Here is a 25,349-nt window from a genome sequence, read left to right on the forward strand (position 1 = left end):
AGAACGTGTTCTGTTAACTTGGACTTGTAACACCCTGTAAAAGTCTATTTCTTGGGCACTGCAGTCCTGTCCAGGTGATTTCGTTATTATAATGTATATTGTAGCGAAATTAGATTACTGAACATTGTTCTCTTGAGTCGAATCTTTTCAGTGAACCAGATGATCCTGTTCACAAAGCGAGTCTGAAAGAATAGTTCATTAATTAATGATAATGACAATTTTCTTTATCAGACCTGTCTGACAACATAATTGAAAAGATTAATAATTTGATTCAGCTGGGTTGAACCAAAGAGTTTACTGATGGAGTGAAAATAAATAGATTCGTTCATGACTGACATTTTGTCAATATGCATACGAAGTTTAAATAAACTAAAGTTGATTTAAAAGTACAAAACGTTTTCAGTCAAGAAATGTAAATAAATGACAACGTTGTTTAAAGTAAAAGCACATTATATTTATGATTTAAAGTTAGTTTTGAGCTGAACCATGACTGCAACAAACTGAACTGGGACGCATGAATACACATATAATAAACACAATTAAACCATAAAACTGCATTAAATCTTATTTGAACGTTTACAGTATTTAACACGCCCAATAAAGACGAAATTGACGTAAAATAATAAGGGAATCGTAATTGTGAGCCGTTTTTAAAATGAATTGTTCAAAAGAATCGACTCGCGGACTTCACATCACTTCACATGTCTGTAATAACTTCGTCACATTTAGTGGTGCTGCGTCTGCTAAAACTCTTCTTTAAAATAATTGTATAAGGTCCTCAATTTCACATTCAGGTATTTTGCCGAAGCCGAAACCATGCCTGCATTTCAGTTGTTATGAGTAGAAGGGGCTGAGCTGAGTCACGTTACTTCCTGGTTTGAAGAGCCAGTGGTTGGAGGAACTGCGTGGCTGAAAAAAGAAACTGACACGTGGATCATCATCAACACTTCAGGTATCAGGAAAAAAGCTGAAATTCCTCTCGCTGCGATATAGCAGCTGTGAAAGCCGAAAGTCTGCTCACTACTGCCGGAGCGCAATGGATGCGGAGATGTTTTAATGAGATGCTTCCGCGAAGAAACATATTTTTTTCATTGCTTTGCTTTTTTGCCTGTCACGCTCGCACAGACTGACCCGAGAGGATAACAGAGCGGATAGTCACACACGGATATATTTGGCGTTGAATGGCAATTCTACAAAAACATGGAAAGAACTCTTGTCCAGATTTGGCCAGTATTAAGGAGAACCCCGCAGATAATGTCGGAGCAGCCGGAGCACAGAAGAAGTGGGCAGAGTCCAGTCAGAACTGGACAAGGTGAGACCACCTCCCCAAACTTTCCCCTAAATAATGTTTATTAACCCAATACAAATTAAGGTAATACGAAATAAATACATTATTAGTATAATAAAGTCTATTAATACGTTATAAAATAAAAGCATTTAAATGTTATGAACATAAATTCACTTAATTCTAGGACACAATCACCTTTTCAAATTTGAATTTATTTTGGCAGCACACTGTGAATGGTCAAAATGATTTCAATAGTTTCATGTCGGTTTTTCAAATATATAGGCTAGTTATATCTCTGTTTTTCCAGTTTGAAACATTTTATAACAAGCTTTGTGAACGGTTTCATTCAAAAAGTGAAAATTAAGAAGCATGTATTAGTATTAAATGTATTAATTTATTAAACGTATTAGTATTAAACTTACATTAATTCTACTTTGTAGACTTTGTACTATTTAGGTAATATTTTTTATTTTTCTCAAAAAGAATAATGAACTAAGAGCATCAACATTAGTCAATGCATCTGAAGCAAATTAACCTTTTAGAAATGACTGGTTATAAGTTATCATATGAAGTTTGGAGGGTTGTGTTTGTCTATCTGCAGGCCAGTAGCGAGGGTATGGACGGTGGTGCTGTTGCTGGGGACGTGCCTGCTGTACTGTGCCCGTGTGGCCATGCCTATCTGTGCGGTGAGCATGGCCGAGCGCTTCAGCTGGTCCAAGAGAGAGACGGGCATGGTGCTGGGCAGCTTCTTCTGGGGCTACTGCTTCACTCAGGTGCTTGGAGGCTACGTCAGTGACAGGTTAGTGAGACAAGAAAGGTCGTTATGTGTTTACTTTGTTTAAATTAAATAAGAGAGAGGAGCTTTCCTGAGTTCTGCCCTGCTCTTAAAATTTTACTGAGTTAAAATTTAATAGAACGTAAATAATTGTAAGTATAGTTGAGCAAAAGTTAGGCTAGTAGGTCACAAAGTAGTGTTGAATGAAAGACTCACTTTCTCGTCATTAATAGTAACACAGCATTTATTTCCACTGAATCAAAACACGTAATGCATAAAGGTAACTGATTTTAAGGTTTGAAAGGAAGGGCGGTTGCATGATGCATTCATTTCTATTTACATATTACCTTAATATGACGTCAGTCTTGGTTTTACAGGTGTGGCTCAATTTAAAAACCGTCACAGTTGCCAGATGTCAAAAATGCTTTGAATATTTGTTGAACGGGTTGTGGGTGATATGGCATCTAGTCTCAGCCTCAGACGTCATGCCCATGGACCGTTGACTAAATGTTTGATGCACAAAAAACGGGAAACACTTCAGGAATTTGAAAGTTATTATCAGATTGGTTGAATTCTAGAGGATTTCTGGGAGACGTGTGTCGCGCTCTTTAACGTTCTGTCCAGAAACTAAGATAGCGTGACGCCAAACCCCCTCACGAAAGAAGAAAGCCGTCATGTTTACAACTGTGACGACGAGCGCTTATCAGGATCAGCTAAACGCTTGATTTTCAAATGTATGTGAAATATTTAAAGTTCACGGGATAGAATCTTTAAAATACGTCCAAGAGTTTTACACAGCGGTCAGTTATAGTGGTGAAAATTCCATGCCTTGAAACGTGATGCTGAACGAAATGAACTGTGATTGGTTGTTGGACATGTCGGTCAAACGGCCTCATGGCCATGAATTCCAGACCTTCAGTCTGAAGACTAAATGGCATCTAGCTTTGGCGTCTGCATTGGTAACACTGTCCAACAGTCAAACAGCCAATAGTGGATTTTTTTGGAATTTTTATTACTATTATTTTACATTCAAGTGATATTAAAGCATTTACTGCAGGTGAGTTCATAATATGATTCTCATGTGAAATAAAATAAAGTAATTTTACAGAAGTCTAGTGGCCACCAGAGAGCCACAACCTGCTCAGAGATAGGAGCCAACATGATTAAGTAGGTGATGCAAATGAAGCTTGCAATGAATCGCTTGTCTGTATTGGTCCCATGCTGCAGATCTAAGGACTGAAACGGTGCTACAAATTTTGCTGGAGAAATGCTCAGAAGTATGTTCAAATGCAATAATTTGTTTGGATTTGATCTGGTATTCATATATGCTTGTTGATTTGTTTAGGGTGGGAGGAGAGAAAGTGATGCTGTTGTCGGCGGCAGCATGGGGAGCAATGACCGCCTTCACGCCAATCTTAGCCCATTTCTGTTCCCAGCCCATCGTCTCCATGACCGTCTCCCGCTTCCTCATGGGCCTGCTGCAGGGTGAGCCATCGCATCGCACCCTCACAAAACCTGCTGGACTTCACATAAATGTGCTTTTATGCTTTCATACTGTATCGATTGTTTACTTTCTAAGATCTAATGGTACTGAATTGCAATAATAGTTAAGCTTGGAGAAAGTTACAAAACCGTATTCAGCTGTTCTCTGTGTTTTTTGAAATGGGGCTGTAGTTTGCTGGAAACTGCAGGAAAGTGCGGATTGGGGAATCTTGTTTAGTAAATCATTGCTTCCAGATTGCTGGCAAATTGCTAAATGTTCCCTCCTGCAAACTGTGACCTGTTTTTATGAGAATAGATCATTTGCTGTGGAGCAGAGCATAATTGTTCTGTGGTTGGCAAAGTGTTGAAATCTAACCACGATCATGCTCGGCCTTGCAAGTTAATTACACTGTATGTCATTGTACTGCTGTTGTATTCTCTTAAAACTAGTGGAAGAGGTCTGTAAAAAGACAGTGGGCTGCTATAAAATATGCCATTTCTATAAAGGGTTTGACTTCGGTTCCTCTGCCAGCATAGATGGTGCTACAGTGTTACTGAAGTATTAAAGTTTGTTCAAAGTAATTAATGGCATCATCTTGTCCGGGCTTCTGCAGCTAATCAGAAAACATTCTAAGCTTTATGTCAGAATTATGAGACGGGTACAAAATGTAATATTACAATACAATAGTACTACTTACGCATTACAATACACAAACTACAATACAGATTTAAAAATATAACATGAATATTTGTAATGTGCGAGGAAAGCCAAAATATAATTCATCAGCCATTTTTTTTACTTCTAAAAATAAATATTTATTTATTTACTTTTAAGTAAATAAATGTCTACTTATATTTAAGAAAATAAATTAATAAAAATATTAAAAAAAATTATTAATTATTTAACTGTTACTACTACAAGTTTACTTGGTGTTTTTTTTATTTATTTATTAAACAAGGTGGTATAAATTGATAACATTGACTTGTTTGTGACTTTGTGTGTTATTAGCCATTATATGAAAACTGTAGTCCACTAATGGCTATGCACTAAAAGAGTGTTTGTTTTCTTTCTGTTGTCCTGTGGTGTTCAGGTGTTCACTACCCATCTCTGGCCAGTCTGTGCTCTCAGAAGGTTGTGGAGAGTGAGAGGGGCTTCCTCATGAGCACCGTAGGAAGCGGCTCATACCTGGGGTTAGTGTCTGATCTCTGACTTTGTCTGCTTTCTCGGTTACATTTAGAAAGGTAACAGATGTCTTTCAGACTGCGCTTGTGTAACTGTGTGTGTGTGTGTGTAGGACTCTGGTGATAGGAGGCATAGGCTCTCTGATGCTGGACTTGTATGGCTGGGAGAGTGTATTCTACGTCTCTGGGCTTCTGTCTGTGTTGTGGTCGTACTGCATGTGGAAGTATCTGCTCAAAGGAGAAGGTATGTCTATAATATCCACATTATTTTTCCCGTAAGAGCGGTCATGGCCATTTGTAAGATTAATGTGTCTGGCATCCGGTGTCATCCACTTCCAGCTATTTTTAGCTGTACAAAACAGCTAGTTTTGCTGCTTGATATTGCAAATTGGTGTGTCTTACCATATTATTTTAATGTATTATCTTAAATATGAACAAAATGGTTTAATGCAAACTGCACGTTGTTATTATTCTAGCTATTTCCCTATGTTGGCTAATAAACTGGAAGTCTTGCACATTTAATGAAAACGGCTTACCACTGCTTTAAAGAATAAGGTGGATCGAAGCACAAATGTTCATTAGCATTGGGACCCTCTTAGCACCTTTATAATTGAATTTTGATTCTGAGCATCATGGTACAATTCCTAAAAGATTCTCAATGCATTTTTCATGTAGTAGATTCATATTTTCGCAGTTTAATGTGTTTTGTTGCCATATGCACTGACATTCAACAGTTTTGGGGTCAGAATGATTTTATTCCTTAATGTTCATACAGTATTCAGACATATGTTTGTGTATATACAGTGGTGGCCAAAATTATTAGAACACTAGTATTTTTACCAGCTGAAACATGTTTTAAAATGGTTTTAAGTCAAAATTTTAAGTTAAATATTTTGCTGTAGTGTGTCAGTAGGAAATATCAGTTTACATTTCCAAACATTATTTTTGCCATTAATTGTAATAATCCAGTGAGATTTTGGTTTGCACAAGGAGTCTGACAGCAGCCAGTGCTTCACAGAGAGATCTGATCTCACCATCATACAATGAACATGAAGAAACAGAACAAACTGAGACAAACTCGATCCTGAAGATCTGTGGCAACGTTTCCAAGATATTTTACCTGTAAAGCTACAGTACTGTGCAAAGTTTTAGGCACTAATAAATGCTGTGTAAATGCTGTGGAATGAGGATGCTTGCAAAAAATAATGTTATAAAAGGAATTTTTTTTATCAATTAACCAAATTAAATCAACATTTGGTGAGAGATAGAGAGAGAGAGGCTCTCATTTATCATTTCCATAGTTAACACTGGGGAAAACTGGGCATTGAAATGCTTGTGACGAGGCTCAGACATAAAGTGACAATAACAGGACATTAATAGACATACATACATGGAGGGCAATGAGATTTTGAGTGACTTCAGTGACCATAGGCAGAACAGACTCGGACAGAGCATTACATACACATATGTAGCAGTAACAGATACAATGGGGTAGACTGTGTTAAGAGTTATAAGTAGTCCTGAGGTTCTAATATAAGATTATTGGGGTAGAGCAGTGTCTAAATAAAATGTCATTTGTAGTGTCGCAGAACTACATGAAAAAAAAATTTAAGTGGCAGTGCAGATGCAATAAATAAACTTAAGAGCAGCACACATTCCAATGTGACCATCTTTTGCATTCAAAGCAGTTTTTGTCATAGGTGCACTTGCACATTGCTTTTCGGGTAGCTTTGCAGGTAGGACTCTTGAAGCATCTTGGAGACATTGCCACAGTTCTTCTGGATTTAGTCTGTCTCAGTTTGTTGTGTTTTATGTTATGAAACAGAAAACAATATATATAAAACGTGTGTGTCTATATATACCGTATTTTCCGGCCTATAAGTCACACCTTTTTTCATAGTTTGGCTGGTCCTGCGTCTTATAGTCAGGTGCGACTTATTTATCAAAATTAATTAGACATGAACCGAGAGAAATGAACTAAGGGAAATGAACTAAGAGAAAACACTACCGTCTCCAGCCACCAGAGGGCGCTCTATGCTCCTGTAGTCTACACTGAAAACACAGAGCACCCTCTCGCGGCTGTAGAAGGTATTGTTTTCTCTTGGTTCTTGGTTCTAACTAAACGTGACTATATGCGAACATATGCGATATATGTTTTTTCCTCGTCATGACGCATTTTTGGATTGATGCGACTTATACTTGGGTGCGACTTTTCCGATTTTATTTATATATATATATATATATATATATATATGTATGTATATTTCAGTGATACTTAAGTATTTGAGGTGCAGTAGAGACCAGCTGTGCTGTTATTTCTTCCTTAACAGGTGTTCAACTGTTTGTTTAAAAACCGATTGTGCTTGTGTTTGTCAGGTCCCATCATCACACTGGAGTCTCTGGGCAGCTCTGGCACCCAGTCCAAACTGTCCAGGAGAAACTGGCTGCGTCTCTTCAGACAGCCAGCTGTGTGGTGAGATTAGCACCTGAATACTGAGTGTGTGTGTGTGTGTAAGAGAGAGAGAGCATGATGCTGAACAAAGGGTCTTTACTGAGCTCCCATAAAAGCCTGATTCACATCCGTTCTGTGTCTGTCTATATTTAGAGCACTCAGAAACAGTAACACAGTACTCTGTCCCGTCAGCTAAACATGACAGAGTGTTTCTGACAGCACAAGACGTGGATGTTTTTGTAACATTTTAGTCAGGAAAAGAAGATGATAAAAGTAGATAATTATGCTTGAGTGTGCTTTAGAGGGAGTGCTTTAGCTGTAATTATTGTTACATATCTTGTTATTGAAGCAGAAGATTGCTGCAGTGATGATCTATTTTTGTAGGCCAGTCCAGAAATACGCATCACTCCGATTCCCCTGACAGAACTCAATAGGATTTTTCCATTGGCTTTTGGATTATTGCAGACCAACAAATGTTTTTGATTCTTATACATTTTTTCATCATGGTAATCTTTACAAATGAACACAACTGATGACTTCTGAAGCCTAAATACAGTAAAAAGCTAAAGGTCACGTGACTTCAACGGTACCATCACTAAGCTTCTGACAACTCTTTCATTTCTTTCGTTATGTAAAAAGCATTTCTCTGAAAGTTTGTTACAATAATAAGCAAGTGTGCAAGTATAAACATAGCAACATAAATTACCCACTTTAATTTTTAATTTGAGAAATAATTATTGTTATATTAATTATACAGTATAATATAAAATCCTGTAGATTGACACTGGTGTGGATCCAGGATATTTTATTACTGATGCCATTGTAGAAACGCTCTATTAGTCTAGATTGATTTATTCAACAAGCATAAGTCTCTAGATATGGGGGTTTCACATTCTCATTTTCCACCAAAGTTTTTGTTCAAGTGATCGCATTATGGCGGCACCCATATGACTTGACCTTATCTCCATTAAAGAGATATTTAAAATAAAAACGCTTTTATTAGCCTACCTATATGACTAGAGTCGGTCTACTCTAAATTACAATATATTTATTATTTTTAAAAGATGAGAGAAATGAATGAAGAGAGAATGACTGAATGCACCTGCAGAGGGTTTTTTCCTGACATGCTGTGTTGGTGACATTGATTTCAAATCTAAATGCTCTTCTCTGAATTTCAGCGCCGTTATTATTACACACTTGTGCACCGCTAGCACTTTCTTCACACTGCTGTCATGGCTGCCAACGTTTTTCAAGGACACCTTTCCTGATGCCAAGGTAAGCTGAACTACGCTCTTCCAAACAGTGTGTGAGAACATGATCTGTGTCGGTCTGTATACTGAGATCTCTCTCCTTCTATGTGATAAAAACAGTCTCCAGTAATCAGTGTTGGGGAGTAACTAGTTACATGTAACGGCGTTACGTAATTTAATTACAAAATTAATGTAACTGTAATTAGTTACAGTTACTAAGAAAAAATGAGTAATTAAATTACAGTTACTTATGAATTTTTTAACGATTACAAAAGGGATTACATTTGAATATTTACACACATCCACATACAGATTTAACTGATTTCTTTCCCAAATTGCACTGACTATTCTAAGACATACGCCCTAATAATTTCCGGGATGCGGAAACACAGTCTGGTTCGTAGAATCCAGTCAGAAAAATGGAATGCCTAACGCGGACGGAATATGCCACATTTTGGATGACTAAATCAAAAGTAGGTCAGTACACTTGAATCAAAACATGACATGGACTGGTGTCTGTGAATATCAAGCCCCCAAAATGCAATATATGACTCCTGCACGTTCTGCGTGTCAGTTGAAATCACGCGCGGACTGGACACCGGGAGAACCGGGACAATTCCCGGTGGCCTGCCAGCTTCCTCAGTCTTCCTCAACTTGTCCCAATATTTTAATATCATTATTGTATAATTGCCTGCCGAATGTACTAAAGCGATCATTTGCGAATCCGCCATTTGATAATTAAATCTCTAATAAATCTGTTAGTCGTGACTCGCGCGCTCTCCGCGCCTCCGCCAAACGGTTTGGATCAGACTCCAAGTAATCAATGCGAAAGAGAGATAAAAGAGTGGACTGTGGAAGCGCACAGCTGGAACAGAGAAGCAGAACTACTGTTCAGGGTTTCAGGTCAGTTTAATCTGTAAAGATGCTTTTTTGAGACAACCCTTGCGAAAATTAACATTTTATTATTTTACTATAAATCCAGTGAAAATGGTTATTATTGTTTAACTGTGGTAACCAAAAATTTAAAATTATTTTACAAATTTATTTATTTAAAAATAAATACGAATCCATTTGCAAAACAAAAAACCATACAAGGTTATTGTACTTTTATATAGGCTAATAAAAGCATGGTAAATTTTTGTAAAGGAAAAACATGACTCGTGTACAGTATTAGGATTTTTCTATAAATATATTGTAGTATTGTAGAGTATTGTATTGTAAAGTGCAGTTTTGTTCAATCTTGAGTATTAAGATGGATAAGGGGGCAAAATAATGAGACTGAAGAGAAAAATGGAAGTGAAGGTGCCGTTCAGGAGAGAACTTTTAATTATTTGACATGTCCCCATATTAAAGATTTAAACCTTTTTTATGTCAGGTCCATACAAAAAATAGTATTGTCCATGAATTTGTTTGTATGAGTTTGAATTTTCCATTCTGATTTTTTTTTCCCAGTCTGCCCCTCCTGTAAATTAATGGCAAAGACATGCAGTTTCATTTACTACACATAGGCCTACTGAAGCTCGCAGTGTTTTCAACCTCTGCCGTCTCAATATATGAGTACACGAGCACATACACATAATTTCTAGAACTGCTCTGTCACTTCATGCATTTTACTTATTTTGAGAAAACTATCATCATATCATATATAAAGAGACAGCAGTTAAAAAAAAAAAACACCAATGTTTCAGGAGTTTATTAAACAGCATATGTCACATGCTTATTAGATAACTTTATTGGAGTTGATATATATGCTTTTATTTATTATAATGTTCACAAATTTAGAAAAGTAATCAAAAAGTATTCAAAAGTAATTAGTTACATTACTTTAATAAAGTAATTGAAAAAGTTACACTACTATTACATTTTAAACAGGGTAACTTGTAATCTGTAACCTATTACATTTCCAGAGTAACCTTCCCAACACTGCCAGTAATTAATATCTGTGAAGGAGAGCGAGCTGGTGATGTTAGTATGATGCTGTTGTGGTTGAACTCCAGCAGGGGGCATCGCATCAGATCAGATCAGAGTGTGTGTGTTTGATTCACATGAATTGGACTCGCCTGTTGTTCATTGCCTGTTCCTGTGTATGTCTGCATGTGTGTTTCCTCAGGGTTGGGTGTTTAACGTGATCCCATGGTTTGTGGCCATCCCTTCTTCCCTGTTTAGTGGCTGCCTTTCAGACCATCTAATCAGTCAGGGTACGAAACTGCACATGCTACACAAATACACTCGCTGTTCCTCATGTTCGTGGCTTTTATAGACAATTAGAAAGGCAATTAAATATCCTCTGTTCCTTAGTGTCACTCTGTAATCATTGTTCTGTCATGACTTTGCTCTTTCCCACCAATGTTACGAGTCTGTTTGAGTTTTACGCTGTTGTAAATGTCAAGTCTACATGGTTGCAAGTGACTTATAAAACTGTTAAATGTTCCTCGTCTGCCACACTAATACTCTCGCTCCTTTCTTTGTCTTTTAAAGGGTTTGATACTGCGTCAGTTAGAAAACTCATGCAGGTATGTTTGAAATAGACACTCTCTTTATGTGCACCAACGCTGCATTAATTTGATCAGAAAATATAGTTAAAAAAACAGTAGTGCTTTGGAATACTAAAATATTATATTAGAATTTATTCATTCATTGCAAAGCTACATTTTCAGCATTATTACTCCAGTCTTCAATGTCACATGATTTGCTGCTCATGAAACACTTCTTATTATCATCAACAGTTGTGCTGCTAAAAAAGTTTTGTTGAAGCTGTAATATATTTTCCGGATTCTTTGAGAAAGTCCAAAACAGCAGCATTTATTTGAAATTGAAGTCTTTTGTAACAATAATTGTCTTTACTGTCACTTGTGAACTATTTAATGCATCTTTGTCGTATAAAAGTATTAATTTCTTTCAGAGACAGTGAATATAATATGTATTACTGTGTTTTCAGTTCTTCTCTATGGGCGTCTCCAGTGTGTTTACTCTGTTCCTGTGTTGGACCACTACCTTCCCCACAGCTGTGGCTTTCGTGTCTGCTACTATGGGCCTCACCACATTCAGCCACAGGTATTGTCACTCACTGCTTACACATGCATTGATAAAACAGTAGAGCATGGTGCTAGGTGCAAGGTCATGGCTTGATTTCCAGGTCAAATAAAGTGTCTGCCGAATGCATGAATGTAAATGTGGAAATGTAATTGTGTCTCTCTCTAGTGGGGTTTCAGTGAACGTTCAGGATCTCGCTCCATCCTGTGCAGGGGCTCTGTTTGGTATGTAGCATTTAACCCAAACTCTGATTGCAAACTTAAGGCTAACTATATTCGCTTTGACACCAGTTGACAATAACATTGTTTATAAAAGTGCATGCATCAGTAGGAAGGTTATTTTGGATTGGCTGTCAGTGGATTAATTGTTCATCAGCTCTGAAACTGATTGTAGCCAGGGTTATACTAGTATAACATTTTTCTAAGTTTCAATATGTTTGTTTTTTTAATATTTTATTTTCAGGTTAGATTATTATTTTTTTTTTTTTATAGAATTAGTCAACGTCCCTCTTTCTCATTATCGTTGTATCTGTGGTGTGGACAATTTCTTCAAACTTTGTTGTTATAATCATTTTTAGGATTATCATTTTTGGTGTGCACAGATTTATTGTAATTTTACAGTGATCAATATGACAGTCCGTAAATATAACAAGTCTCATTATTTTCTTTTCTTTACTAAATTGTAAAAAAAACATTTTTTCTTTTTCTTTCAGGAGTAATGAATACCTGTGGAGCATTTACAGGTAAGAATAGTATAACCCGTTGATATTTTATAAATGTAAATTTGATATAAATCAAACAACAAACAGATAACAAGCACTCCATGTCAGTTTTCAGGAGGATTGTTAGTGTGCTGTATGTGTTAATGCTGTTGCGTGTTTGTGTGTGTTTGTTAGGGGTCATCATGGTGTATTTCTCGGGGTATCTGATCGAGACCACTGGCTCCTGGGCGTCAGTTTTTGGGCTCATCACTGTAGTGAACCTGTTGGGTTTAGGAACATTTTTAAGCTTTGCAGAAGCCCGCAGAGTGGACATAGATCTAGCGAAGGGCCGTTACCACAACATCCACATCTGAGAGCACAGATGACGGGAGCAGAGCAGACTCTGACAGAAACCTTTCTGAAGCAGTCACTGGTTCTTCAGAGACTGTTTTATTATCTGTTTGGCTGAAGAGAATCTAGGAGAAGCTGGATGAGATCTGTTAAAGGTCATTAGGAGCCACAGTATGAAGTGTGTTACTGAATATTTTGCGTTCATTCATTTCTATTTTACCCTGTAGCAGTTGCTTTAATATCATCATTACTGCGACCAAAGCAGTTCAGAATAACTGCAATACACCGTCCATTTAACCAGATGAAGACCAAAAGATTGAGTATTGACAGTGTTATGGCATCGCGTGACATTTTAAAATACCTCGTCTCAGACATCTCAGCTGTTTTTCACACTGTGAGTGTGATCGAGATTAGAGTTTGTTACCGCAGAATTAGAGTTTGTAGCAGTTTGGAGAGCGTTACTGTCATTAGATGAAACATGTGCTAGGTCATCTTTTCATTGGCTGATCCTTTAAAGCGTTTTCTTTGTCTCAGCTGTCTGCTGTTGAGAACGCTTTCTGATCTTTAAAGGATGCTTTTGTCTTTGATTTAATCGTTAGAGACCTCTCTGTGGGTCATTTTGCTTGGACCAAGACGTTGCACAATGAAATGAATGTATTATGGTGAGAAGCTTTATTATGTAGAGACAAGACAACATTATATCCAACTCAAGAATATTTCAATGCAATTCATGCAACTTATTTAAATATTTAACCTGTGAGTGTATAATGTACCATAAATCAAAAACTAAAACATTTCTGATCTCAAAAGTCATAAATTGTGCCGTAAATCTATTTCTCAGAGTAAAATAAAATGTTACTGTTTAGTTACTTAAAGAAACTGAAGGAAAAGCAAGGCCTAGGAGGCTTAGCTGCGCTTTAATGGTTTTGTTTCGGTGTGCATCGAATCAGCAACATATTTCTGCTGTTATTGCAGGTATATTGCAAGGAAGATCATGACAGATTTGCAAAGAAACAAACAAAATAAAAAGACTTGAATTGTTATATAACACTGTTCTCTGCATGGAACTCGAGGAAATTGTATTTTCCCCAGTACATGAGTACATAAAATCACAAGAAATATGTTCACAAAGGTTATTTGTGATTAAAATGTTACTTTATACATAGATTAGATATCACTGTGTGTAATATATGCAGTTGACAATATTTCAGAATACTTTTATATTTGATTTATACCTAATTTAGAGATTAGATTGAAAATGCATACATGATCTTTGCTTTCTTAATTCATATTGTATTTTTTTTCTCTGGATTCTGATCTTGTTTTGACTGATGCAGCTTTATAGAAATGCCATCTCGCATAAATATTGTTCCATTCCATTTAAGGCTGTTTAATTTGATTTTTAAAGTGTTAATGGTTTACAATAGACTGTTCTGCATAACTGATTTATGATTGTGGGATTTGTTTCATTATCACAGCTGACAATAACTTGCTTTAGTGTAGCGATGAAGAAATTCTGCATATTTATTATGCTTGCGTCATTCCTTATAATTATTATTTTACTGGAGACTAGTAAACACGGTAGATGATCTGTGAATAACTGCAGTGTCATTGCATCCTGAATTGAGGTTGAAAGATATGTTTCACAGAAAACTGAATCAATGCATACTGTGACCTTTCTTTCAAGACAAATGTCACATTAAAAAGAAATGTAAACAATGTAAATGCAGTATTCTGTATTTGTAAGCATATTTTGTTGGAATATAAAAGTATTTTTTAATCAAGTGGAAAATGCTGTTTTAATTTACACCTCCAACAAAGTGAGCCAAGAGATGATGTTAATGCGCAACATCATTTCTTTTCTCTTTTTTTTTAGTTTATTTTTTAGAATAATTTTTAAGTAAGTTATGACTGTTATTAATTTGTGCCATAAATTCCTCAACGACTAGCTAAACTATATCATACTTATCATAAACTAACTATATCATAAACTATAACAAAAATTTATCATACTTTAATAACTTTACCAAGAAGACAACCGTGTCAGAGCTTGAGAGGAAATCTGAGATAAAAATGAAAAAAAAAAATCAAGATAAATAATGGAAGCTCATTTTAGCTACATAAGAGAATATGAGTAAATTATAATTATGACATTAAACAGAAGGCCTATAGATATTAATGAAATAGTCCAAATGTTTTACTGAAAACTGAACCAATCCATATTGCTTGTAAAACATTCAAAATGATGTATTTTGTATCTGTAAGTGTATTTTGCTGAAATATAAAAGTACGTTTTCAAGGGAAACGTGTGCAAGTTCACAACTTCTTCAGGGCGATTGCAGACATGTTGAAGTTGCACTGAGAGCCACACCACCAGAGGGCAGCAGAGTCCAGGACATAGTGTGGTGTAGCAGGCCTACCTCACTTAAAGGTTTACAGTCCTCTAATTGTGTCTGGCACAGAGATTTAAATACTGAAAAGAGGCCTTTATGTGCGTAATTGAAAGTGCGAGGGTGGGCATATGTGTGCGTTTAACTGAAGTGTCATGGCTGGCACCTCCCGACTGTTTGTAGCATCATTACACCTCAGTTTCCAGTCTGGAAACTTCACCAACTTCCACACACCCTCTTTAGTATACTTCAGTTCTGATCATCTACATATATTAACAGACACTTTCACAGAGCTCATTATTCTGAGCAGCTGAAATATACGCCTGCAAGTAGCCTGTATTGGAAAGCCTAGTGCGCTAATTAATCTTTTAGAGCCATATTGTGGCAACTAGTCGTCCACACTGCTGTCGTAATTCCAGAGCTATATCAGCATGGATGGACATGCAGGTCTTCCTCGCTTCTGTCGCTAGATATATGGGGTGGCACCATATGGCAGGTCGCTGCGTGCCGTGCTGGTGAGTTGGCAATGTGTGTGTGTGCCAGGCATCCGTCACCCCTCTCACGGGACTCTTTCGGGTTACCATAGAGACAGATGGCGATGCCGCTTACCGTGGCGGTGGGATTTGGGGTGAGATTAGGGGCCTGGGGCAAAGTGGGCGACACTGTGTCACACCTGAAGATGAGAGGTGCTCCATGCGGCTCCAGGAAGGATCTATAGGCTCAAGAGAACATGTTATTTAGATTTCATGTTAGGTTCATTTTATTTGGTAATAGTTTATCCAATATATCTAGAAGTTGCAGGATAAAATACTGTTTTGTGGAATGTGCCATTCAGTTATTCAGGTCACCGAATGTTTAGTAATGAAAAGAGCATTTAGTTACTGTCGCACCAGTATTCATTGGGTGTTTCCTCACTTTGAAGCACGTATATATACCTGAGAGTACTGCAGAGAATAACGTCCCCAGGCTCTCAGAGTCTGATCCGGTTAATGTCCAGATCATCTGAGTGATGGGAGACAACATCCAGATCTCTGCTGATGTGTGCATGCATGTTTGTTTGTGTGTGCGCGTATGTGCAGACAATAGTTCACAGTGTTGCATTCTCCTGTCACACAATGAAAATCCACAGTACAAATATGATTACAAAATAAATAAATGAAGAATGGATGTATGAATGAATGAACTAGAATTATCAGAAGTGTTTAAATTAAAAATGCATTGTCTGAAATTGATGTTTTCATTTTACATAAATTATCATTATTGTGTCATTTCAACAATTCTTAGTTAAGTTGACATTTTTTATATATTTGTGACAAAAATAATGAAAAATCAAGGTAAATATATGGAAGCCTATACTATACATAATCACAATTATGAGATTAACAAGTAATGATTATGACATAAAAAGTTGAAAGTATGACATACTAAGAGGTTAAAAGTCCAAATTTGTCAAAAACTAATTGAAATTTTGAGATTAAAAAAATTGTGTGACAGATGAATATTATGAGATCAAACATATTTATGACAAAGTAAAAAATTGTGACAAACTATTGACAAAAAGTTTAAATTAAAATATTAGAAATGTAATATATAATATTTCATATATTTAAATAAGATTACAAAATATAAATAAAAAAAAAATTATATTTAAATATGTTATAATAATATAAATATACACACACACATATATACATACATACCCACACACACATATCTCTGTGTGTGTGTGTGTGTGTGTGTGTGTAAACCATACTTTATTTGAGTTCTGTTGGAAAAGATATAGTGTGATTGAAAAGGTCAATGTGTTCAGAAAAAAAGCTGAATAAATAGAAGAATCCTCCAGTGTTTTGTATATGGAAAGATCTCATGGTCTCTTGCATTGCTACATACAGTTGAAGTGGGGAGAAATAAGGTTTGGGTTTTGTTTCACATGTGTACACATATTAACACATCCATCAGCTTTTATTCCACATGCCACAACCAGTCTATTATAGTTTATAAATACTACATTCTGTATAAATAAATAACTGGTAAAGATGATGATGATGATGTTTCACATAGACATTTAACAGTAATTGAAAATCTATTGTCAATCTAATCTTAAAAATATAAATTATATAAATGATAATTTGCCCTATTACAAATCGTTTAATTAGTTTGATTAGGTGGATTTAATCAACATCAAACCTGAGGTAGGGCACTGTATGTTTTGAGGATATTATTGAATTTAACACAGCTGGTTGTGACATGCCATAATATCACAGCTTTTACATATCTTCAGGATCGTGGCAAAGCCCTTAATTAACTCACGCGGGAAGTGACAGAGAAACAGCCTCCTGCACGCATTATTGGTTTTCGTCGCAATGGAGAAATAAAGAGCCTGTCAGAGGAGCAGGAGATGTGCCTGAGCGAAATAGTGCCGTTAATTACTAATTAACTTCAAGCTAATGACAATGTCACTGTGTCGTCGTCTCTACGAATGTCCTCTTCTTATAATACACCCCCTCCTCCCCCCAAGCTCAGACCTGATCTGCATGCTAATTATTCTAACACATGCACAATTTACTCTCCATAATAAAAATGATTTATATTATAGATATCAAATCCATAAGAGTACATGTTATTTCACTGGAACACAAATTAATATTTTTAGAGGCTCCTGAGCACAAAAAAAAAAGAAAAGAATAGGAAATATAGTCACAAAATAAATAAACCAGAACAAAGATATTGTATGACCAGAAGAAAGCTCCGAGCTCGTATACTCTCTGTCTTTCTCTTCTGTTAAAGGCTGAGCCCTGTGGCATTAAACTCTCCCTCCACTAACTAAATTACCACATCACTTTGTTTTGTGCTCCCTGTGGTGTTGCTGATCGCCAATCATTTCCTCCCGCTCACATCTCACACAAATGCATGCACGCGCGCGCGTCCAGATATGTTGATTTCTGTCAATTATCTCAGTCAGCTGTTGGTCTCCTGGTAAGCATATGGCCGGCGTTACACACACTGTCCTGCAGCTCGGCACAGAGAGGGACACTATTTTAATGGAGCCCTCCGGGACAGGACCCCACACCTGCGCTCACGCCATGATAAGGAAGTGTCAGTGAAGCACCCATACAACATATCAAGAGGTGTTGCAAGAACTTAAAACATTCTCATTGCCCCAATGAAGCCTGTCCAAGATATTCATGAACGCCATCAGATACCATTTGGCAATGCAAAGAGCAAAAATCACACACTGAAACTTTTATTATCTTGCTTGCCTAAGCTGCTGCTGCTTCTTTTTTTCTTTTTTTTCGGACAGGTAATATAATATTATTGTGTATACCGCTATTAAAACATAGTGTAATTTCAGTGCAATTTACATAAATAACATACTGGATCTGTAAGTACACCAGTGCTAGAATGGCCCTTAAATTACCCAAAAATTACAGTTTGCTGAAATATACTCACCCTCAGACCATTCAAAATGAAGATGGGCTTGTTTTTACAGTTTTGGAGAATTTGCATTATTTCACCAATGGATCCTCTGCAGTGAATGGGTGCCGTCAGAATGTCCGGCCCAGCCCAGACAGCTGATAAAAACATTACAATAATCCACAAGTAATCCACACAACTCCAGTCCATCAGATGATGTCCTGTGTCAAGCTGTTTGTAAGAAAAAAATTCATGATTATTCATCTTTAAGGCATTTCATATTTAAACGGCTGCTTCTGAACAAAATACCATAATCCATAATAACACTTACTCCAGGGAAAAAGTCCATCTCCAGTTGTCCTCTCACATCAAAATCTACCAACATTTGTTTAGAACTGTTTCTGCTCGTAAATGGTGCTTGATCTATGCATATTTCTCTCCTGATTCAGATGAGATGACTGGAATAATCAATATTATTGATGAAGGAATCGTATTTTAGCTGGAAGCGACAGTTTTAAGTTCAAAATGGGTTTTCATGATAAATTTTTTTTTTTCCAAACACGCAGCTTTTCGCGTCACAAAACATTAATTGAGAGACTGGAATTGTGGCTCATGTGTGGAATATTATGTACAAATCATTCATCATTTGTTACAAAAGACTCACCCAAAACAAATTCTTTCTTTACAAATTTGACCGAGCTTCCCTCATTAACTGTGAACTGTTAAAATATCACAATATTTCACATACAAGCTATTATATGATTTCACAAGACTTGACATACAGTATAAATCACGCAGACCAGCTATTATGATACCGTTATGCTACTTTATGTGCTGATATCATTGAAAGAAACAGACAGAAAGAACACAAAAAACTAACACACACACACACACACACACACTCATGCAAACTGCAACAAATGCCAAATGTTTGTTTACAGAACAATATGATGCATTGCTTTGGCAGGGAGTCGTCATTTGCTGCCTTCTTCAGAAAAAAAACTCCCTGCATCTTTCCATCCAGGCAGAAGGTCTCAAATGGTCACACTCAACAATGTGTTTAATACTCAATTAATTTGTGCTGTTCTCATCGATGAGGCTGTTTTATAACTGCAGGAGTGATAGTGCTGTATGTTCTTAAGACCTGAACAAGAAGACTTCTTCCTAACAAAAGACCTTTATTAGCTCAGAGCTTTGGTGGACCTCTCCTTTGTTGATTATCTGCTCATCACGCAAGGAAATTTGATTCTCTTGTTTCAAACTAAGCAGTCTCTGTAAGTCATTAGCTCAAAATGTGTCATAGCTTATCAGCAAAGCTTTGCAGCAGTAAAACAGCTGAGCTTCTTTTAGATGACAAAAAAGTTGTCATCATTTATTCACGCTCGTGCTTTCAGCTCATTTTTCTTTCTTAAGTGGAATCAGAATTTCTGTTACCTCTTAAAAAATAATTGTTCTAATAGAGGGTTTTCGCAACAGTGGGTTCCTTGAATGTTTCAGCAAGTATAGTTATCCACTACAGAGAACCTTTTGTGCAATGGAAGTTTCCATGGATGTTAAAGGTTCTTCATGGAACCATCATTGCCAAAACGAATCTTCTATTTTGATCTATGAGGTCAATTTATGTGAAATATACACTGTCTGAATTAAAATACTGAAATAATAACATTGAAAATACCATTTTGTTCAATGGAAGAAATATGGGCAACATGAGAGTGAATAAATAATGACATTTTCATTTTGTGGTGAACTATTGCTTTATTGTTAAAGGGATAGTTCACCCAATAATAAAAAAATGTCATGGTTCTCTCGTGAATGGTGGTGGAGACTGATCTGGAAGAGAATAAATCATTGAATCAAGTCCTTATTTTTGTTTTGTTTGCACACAAAGTATTTTCTTTTAACTTCATAAAATTATGGTTGAACCACAGATGTCTCATGGACTATTAATGATGTTCTTATTACCTTTCTGGGCCTTGGACGTGATAGTAGCCTTGCTGTCTATGCAAGGTCAGAAAGCTTTTGGATTTCATCAAAAATATCTTAAACTGTGTTCCGAAGATGAACAAAGGTCTTACAGGTTTGGAACGACATGAGGTTGAGAAATGAATGACAGAATTAAAATTTTTGCATGAACTATTCCTTTAAACAGTGTTGTGGTAACATGTTGTTCAGATACCAGTTTGCATTCAAAACAGCATTTTTACACCTTATCTTGTGCCCCAAAAACACAAGTGCACAGCTTTCTCTCTCTGTGTGTTTCTGTCCATGCCCTGTGTCTGTTCCCCCCTCCACCAGCTCTCTGTCTTTCACTAAAGTTTGGCTGTCAATCAGATCTACCCTCCGGCTATGTGCACTGATTAAAACCCCCAGAGATAAGGAGACCTAAATTAGATTTCAATAAGGCCATTGAATATTCATAACAGGAAAACATCTAAAGGTAAATGCTTTTTGATCTCGGCTTACAAATACCACTTGTGTGCATTCCCAGGTCCTTTCACTCGGGCTCCGAGTGTCGCTTTGCCGAGGCGAGCCGGTCCGGCTGCGGCAGCGGTTCAGTGCGCCCTCCTCCGGGGGATGCGGATGAATACTGATGACAGCCTCCATAAAAGAGGCCGGGCATTAATTATGTTTATACTAAAGGGACTCAATAGAAAGGGCACCCACACTAAGCATTCATTAATTAGTACAGCGGGAGAAGTTGACTGGGTGAAAAAGATGGAAAAGAAACTGACTTGCACTCATACAGCGAGCTACTATTATTGGAGAAGTTTAGAGGTTAGCGTGAGCGTGAGCTCCAGCCGGCCCATAAACCATTCTCCAGATAGCTTATTTATGTTGTTTTCTACAACTTCAAGTTTTATGTGTTTAATGAAAATGCCAGCAGAGTGTGTGGTGTGAGTAGCTAATATCCATGTTTCTAATGATATTGTAGCAATAAACCCAAAGACTAATTAGAGTTATTTATTTGTAATATATGCTCTTGTGTCTCAATGTTTCTAATTAATTCACATTTAATCAGTGCATTTCTGTAGGTGAAACTAGGGTCAAGGACTTCAGATCTGTGTTTTGTTGTTCACTTGACTGCAGGAGTGACTCACATACAAATACTAGGTGTGGGTGATATAACGGTTTACACGATTAACTGGAGGAAATCTGCCAACCGTTAGAGATTTTGGGCTATTGTGTCTATCGCGGTTACATGCTCACCTGACGCTGCTGTGCTACGTGGTCACAAAAAAACTTGTAATTTGCTTGCATTTTTAAGTATCACGGTTTAAAAACAAGTCATTTTAAGCTGTTAAAATGCAATCAGCAGCAAAAGAGAACTATTTTCTGAGCACTATTTGAGAGGTGCACGCAAGTGAGGATGGTGCTTGTAGAGCGCGGGAGTACTGAACCGAGTTTTCGCCACTTCATAGGCCAATGGTTACACACACTTGTATGTGCCAAAATGCCCATCTTTGCAAGATTCCTAATAAACAAAGTGAAGGACAACAGTATACTGGATCTGGGCAGCTCTTAAAGTGACAGCAGTCTAAGGGCGGGCGTACACGGTGCGAATTCGGATGGTCGGAAGATCGTATGTCCACGCACACGGCACGAGTGAGTTTATCTGAAAATCGTATGGACGAGATGATATACGACACGATTTTACAACCTGCGAATTCCAGAAACAATCGCACGAACTCGATAGACGCGTTCGACTTGAAGCAGCGCTGCACGCACAGAAGGATCACTGTATGACATTACCGCGAGAGCGATAAGAGAGCACACATATCCAATGCATTCGAATCGCTCTCGCGGTACTTTGATGCCATACAGGTGATCATTCTGTGCAGTGCTGCTTAAAGTGGAACGCGCCTAACATAACTGCTCTCCCTCTCTCATAACTGCATATAAAATATTGATACGAGCCGTGACTGTTTCCTACACGTACAGGTTATTTTTCAGCAATAGGAAACCGGGACGTTTGGTTACCCTGTGTGTGTGTTCTTGTATATGGTTTATAAATATCTGAAATGGGTATTAAAATGTAAACATGGTTTATAAGGACAATTACTGTGCCCTCGTAAACCAAATGGCTTTAAAAAATACTATACGGTGTTTAATAGAAAATTTAAACATGCATTTTCCGTGATGGATAGAGGTAGTGTATGGGGATATACAGTATAGAATACCGTTACGTTTATGGAGAGTCCCTGTAAACTACATATGCGCGTGTGAGAGAGAGAGAAGGCATTGGAATACGTTGCTAGAAACATCATACAGCGCTCGCTGTTCCTGTCAGACTTCAGCTGCCGTCTTCGTCTTTCTTCTTCTGTGGTTTTCGTAGTTCGTGATTGGTCAACTTCAGATAAATCAACAAATCGGCTCATTCAACCGCACAAATGGCACGAATTCAAACCGATAGCTCACGAACTTTTTAGACATGTTTAAAAATGATCGGGAGGTCGGGAAGTGCTCGTAAGCCACGCTGCTCGGCTCGTAATTTATCGCAAATGATACGAGCCGCGACCATACGAGAATACGCGATTTCCACACGATTGAAAAAAATCGCATGCGAACTCGTACGACAGCAAAAATCGCACCGTGTACGCCCGCCTTTATATTTCTGTCAATACTATCTGTTTATCAAAAAAAAATAGACATAAAATCTCTCACTACTCTTGACTGAATAACTTGTGTAACTTTAATAAGAAGAAATATATATTTTAATTTACACAGTGAAGAAAGGAGTGTTTTTATATGTTTCATTACACAATGTAGCATTTCTTTTTTATTTATTATACTGTTTTTTTGTCCTGTCGCTCATAAATAGTTTTTTATTCTTATTTAATCATTGACTGTTTACTTGTCTTCAGTAAGCTTGAGTTTTTTTCTTGAGTATGAAATAAAATTACTCATTTTGTGAAATAAGATTTTGTTCATATCACCCCCCCCCCCCCCCCCCCCCCCAACTCAAATATTTTTCTGTACTAGGAAGCCAAATTGCTACGTCTAAAAAATATTTCTGTTGAATATCTAAAGTACTCGTCTAATGGACACTGTTTCTATTATTTAGAAATAAATTCTAATATAGGTATTTCTTACTGTTGCATCAAATGTAGCTTGTAAAGGCAAAGATGTTGAATTACTTTGGATTTCGAATAATAAGTAACAGTCACTTTGTAGGGTCAGTAACGTAGTCTTTAAATGCATGCTGATCTGGCACAAATAACACCATTTCAGTGGTAAAGCAACTTTCACACTTACTTTCCTCACTCAAAGAACTCATTTAAGCAGCTATTGCCATGGCACTGACAGCTAGAGAAACATATCACAAGCATGCAACCGTGACAGCACAAATCTCTAAGTGACTTCTTAAAAAACAAGATAAAAGTTGCTTATAATAAATGGATCACAGGTTACACAAAAATGTTAATCAGCGTAACTTTTCAACACTGATAATAAGAATAAATGTTTCTCAAGCATCGAATCAGCACATGAGAATGATTTATGAAGTATCATGTGACACTGAAAACTGGAGTAATGATGCTGAAAATTCAGCTTTGCCATCATAGGAATAAATTACATTTTGAAATATAGTTATTTTAAACTGTAATTATATTTCAAAATATTTCTGTTTTTGAAATGCAGCCTTAGTGAGCATTAGATAGAGGCTTCTTTAAAAAAAAAAATAATAATAATAAATAAATAAATCTTGTGCATCTTGTAATCTAAAATTGCATAAAATGGTCTTGATGTTTGGCAGGACATGCAAATACTAAATGAATAAAGAACTAGTGCTAAAAATCTTCAAATTAAGTTCAAACTGAGTGCATTGCATTGTGGGATACATTATGCTTCATTTTAATGTTAAAATGTAAAATCTAAAATAAAGCTTGAGAATAAAGAACATAATTTGGCACAGTATAGGCTGATCTCCCCTCCTCCCGCATGTTTAAAGCGAGTGTGTGAAGAGAGGGGACTGGTGTAGTTTGCGCCCGAGGCTGTGCTGTGACAGTCAGCCCAGAACGTTTGGCTAAAAGTCTCAACCAGACATCAGGAAACCAAAATGTCATTCACTGATGGGGCCAGTGGGAATCTCCGTAATAATACTGCTTTGTTAAATGAAGATTTGACCCTTGACACTGCTCTCATATAGTGTCATACTCGCATAGAGGAGAAGCTTTCTGTTTCAGCATCGTTATTGTTTTTAATATCTCTGATAGACCTTTATGTAACTGCCATTGATATAATGGACTCTTGGGTTCTGTAAATAAAAACTGAACATCTAAAGATAATTAATTCAGTCAAAATGATTTGGTTTTGGCATTGTGGTCACTAAAACTGCCACCATATCTTCTCCTTTTTTATGTTCAATCCCTCTTTCTTTTTCTCTCTCACTCTTTCTCTTGCACCAGATGATGGTCATTCTGTTGCCAGGCAATCTGGTCTGTCAGATTCACACTTGCTTTTACCCCCAGATTTCTCTTTCTTTACTTGCTCTTTCTCCAGCTCTCTCTCTCTCTCTCTCTCTCTCTCTCTCTCTCTCTCTTTTCTTTCTTAAGTCAGGACTGTAATCTCTCATATATCGTTGAGAAATACAAACACCTTTCAGCTGTGGTATCTATATTGTTGTATATATTATTTGTGTGTGTTTTTCAGGTTTTGCAAATATCAAATGTATTATAAGATAAGAAACCTACATTTGAAGAGAAAACAGCTTGATATACACACAAAATAATGTCTTACTTAAGATCTTAACATGCAAGGTTTATTTGAGGATTAATTTTAAGTGTAGAGGATTGAAAATATACTCATTTTCTCGTAATGAAAAACAACAACAATAGAAAGCATGATAGAAAGACACATATGCGTGATTCTATTTATTTGTGTTGCACCTGAAGGAATGAATGAACTGAGTGAGGGTCACTGGGACTGTCCAGGGTCATAGCCTGGCCTGCAGCGTGCAGAGAGGGCCGTAGGCAGTGTGCATGTATACAATCGTACAGTAATCATATAAATATGTACATTTGTGTATGCATGTAG

At 36.9% G+C, this 25,349-nt stretch overlaps 1 protein-coding gene across 1 annotated transcript; it reads left to right on the forward strand.

Moving 5' to 3' along the window:
• Positions 1–686: 686 nt before the first annotated feature.
• Positions 687–14,297, forward strand: LOC128011326 (solute carrier family 17 member 9-like). The gene is made up of 13 exons (XM_052593593.1): positions 687–1,312; positions 1,890–2,087; positions 3,409–3,548; positions 4,637–4,736; positions 4,841–4,971; positions 7,104–7,200; positions 8,358–8,454; positions 10,540–10,627; positions 10,908–10,942; positions 11,368–11,483; positions 11,631–11,686; positions 12,175–12,204; positions 12,358–14,297. The coding sequence occupies exons 1-13, from the start codon at positions 1,182–1,184 to the stop codon at positions 12,534–12,536; spliced, it is 1,398 nt and encodes a 465-aa protein (XP_052449553.1). The 5' UTR covers positions 687–1,181; the 3' UTR covers positions 12,537–14,297.
• Positions 14,298–25,349: the final 11,052 nt, after the last annotated feature.

This window comes from Carassius gibelio, chromosome B23 (assembly GCF_023724105.1).
Source record: "Carassius gibelio isolate Cgi1373 ecotype wild population from Czech Republic chromosome B23, carGib1.2-hapl.c, whole genome shotgun sequence".
NCBI lineage: Eukaryota > Metazoa > Chordata > Actinopteri > Cypriniformes > Cyprinidae > Carassius > Carassius gibelio.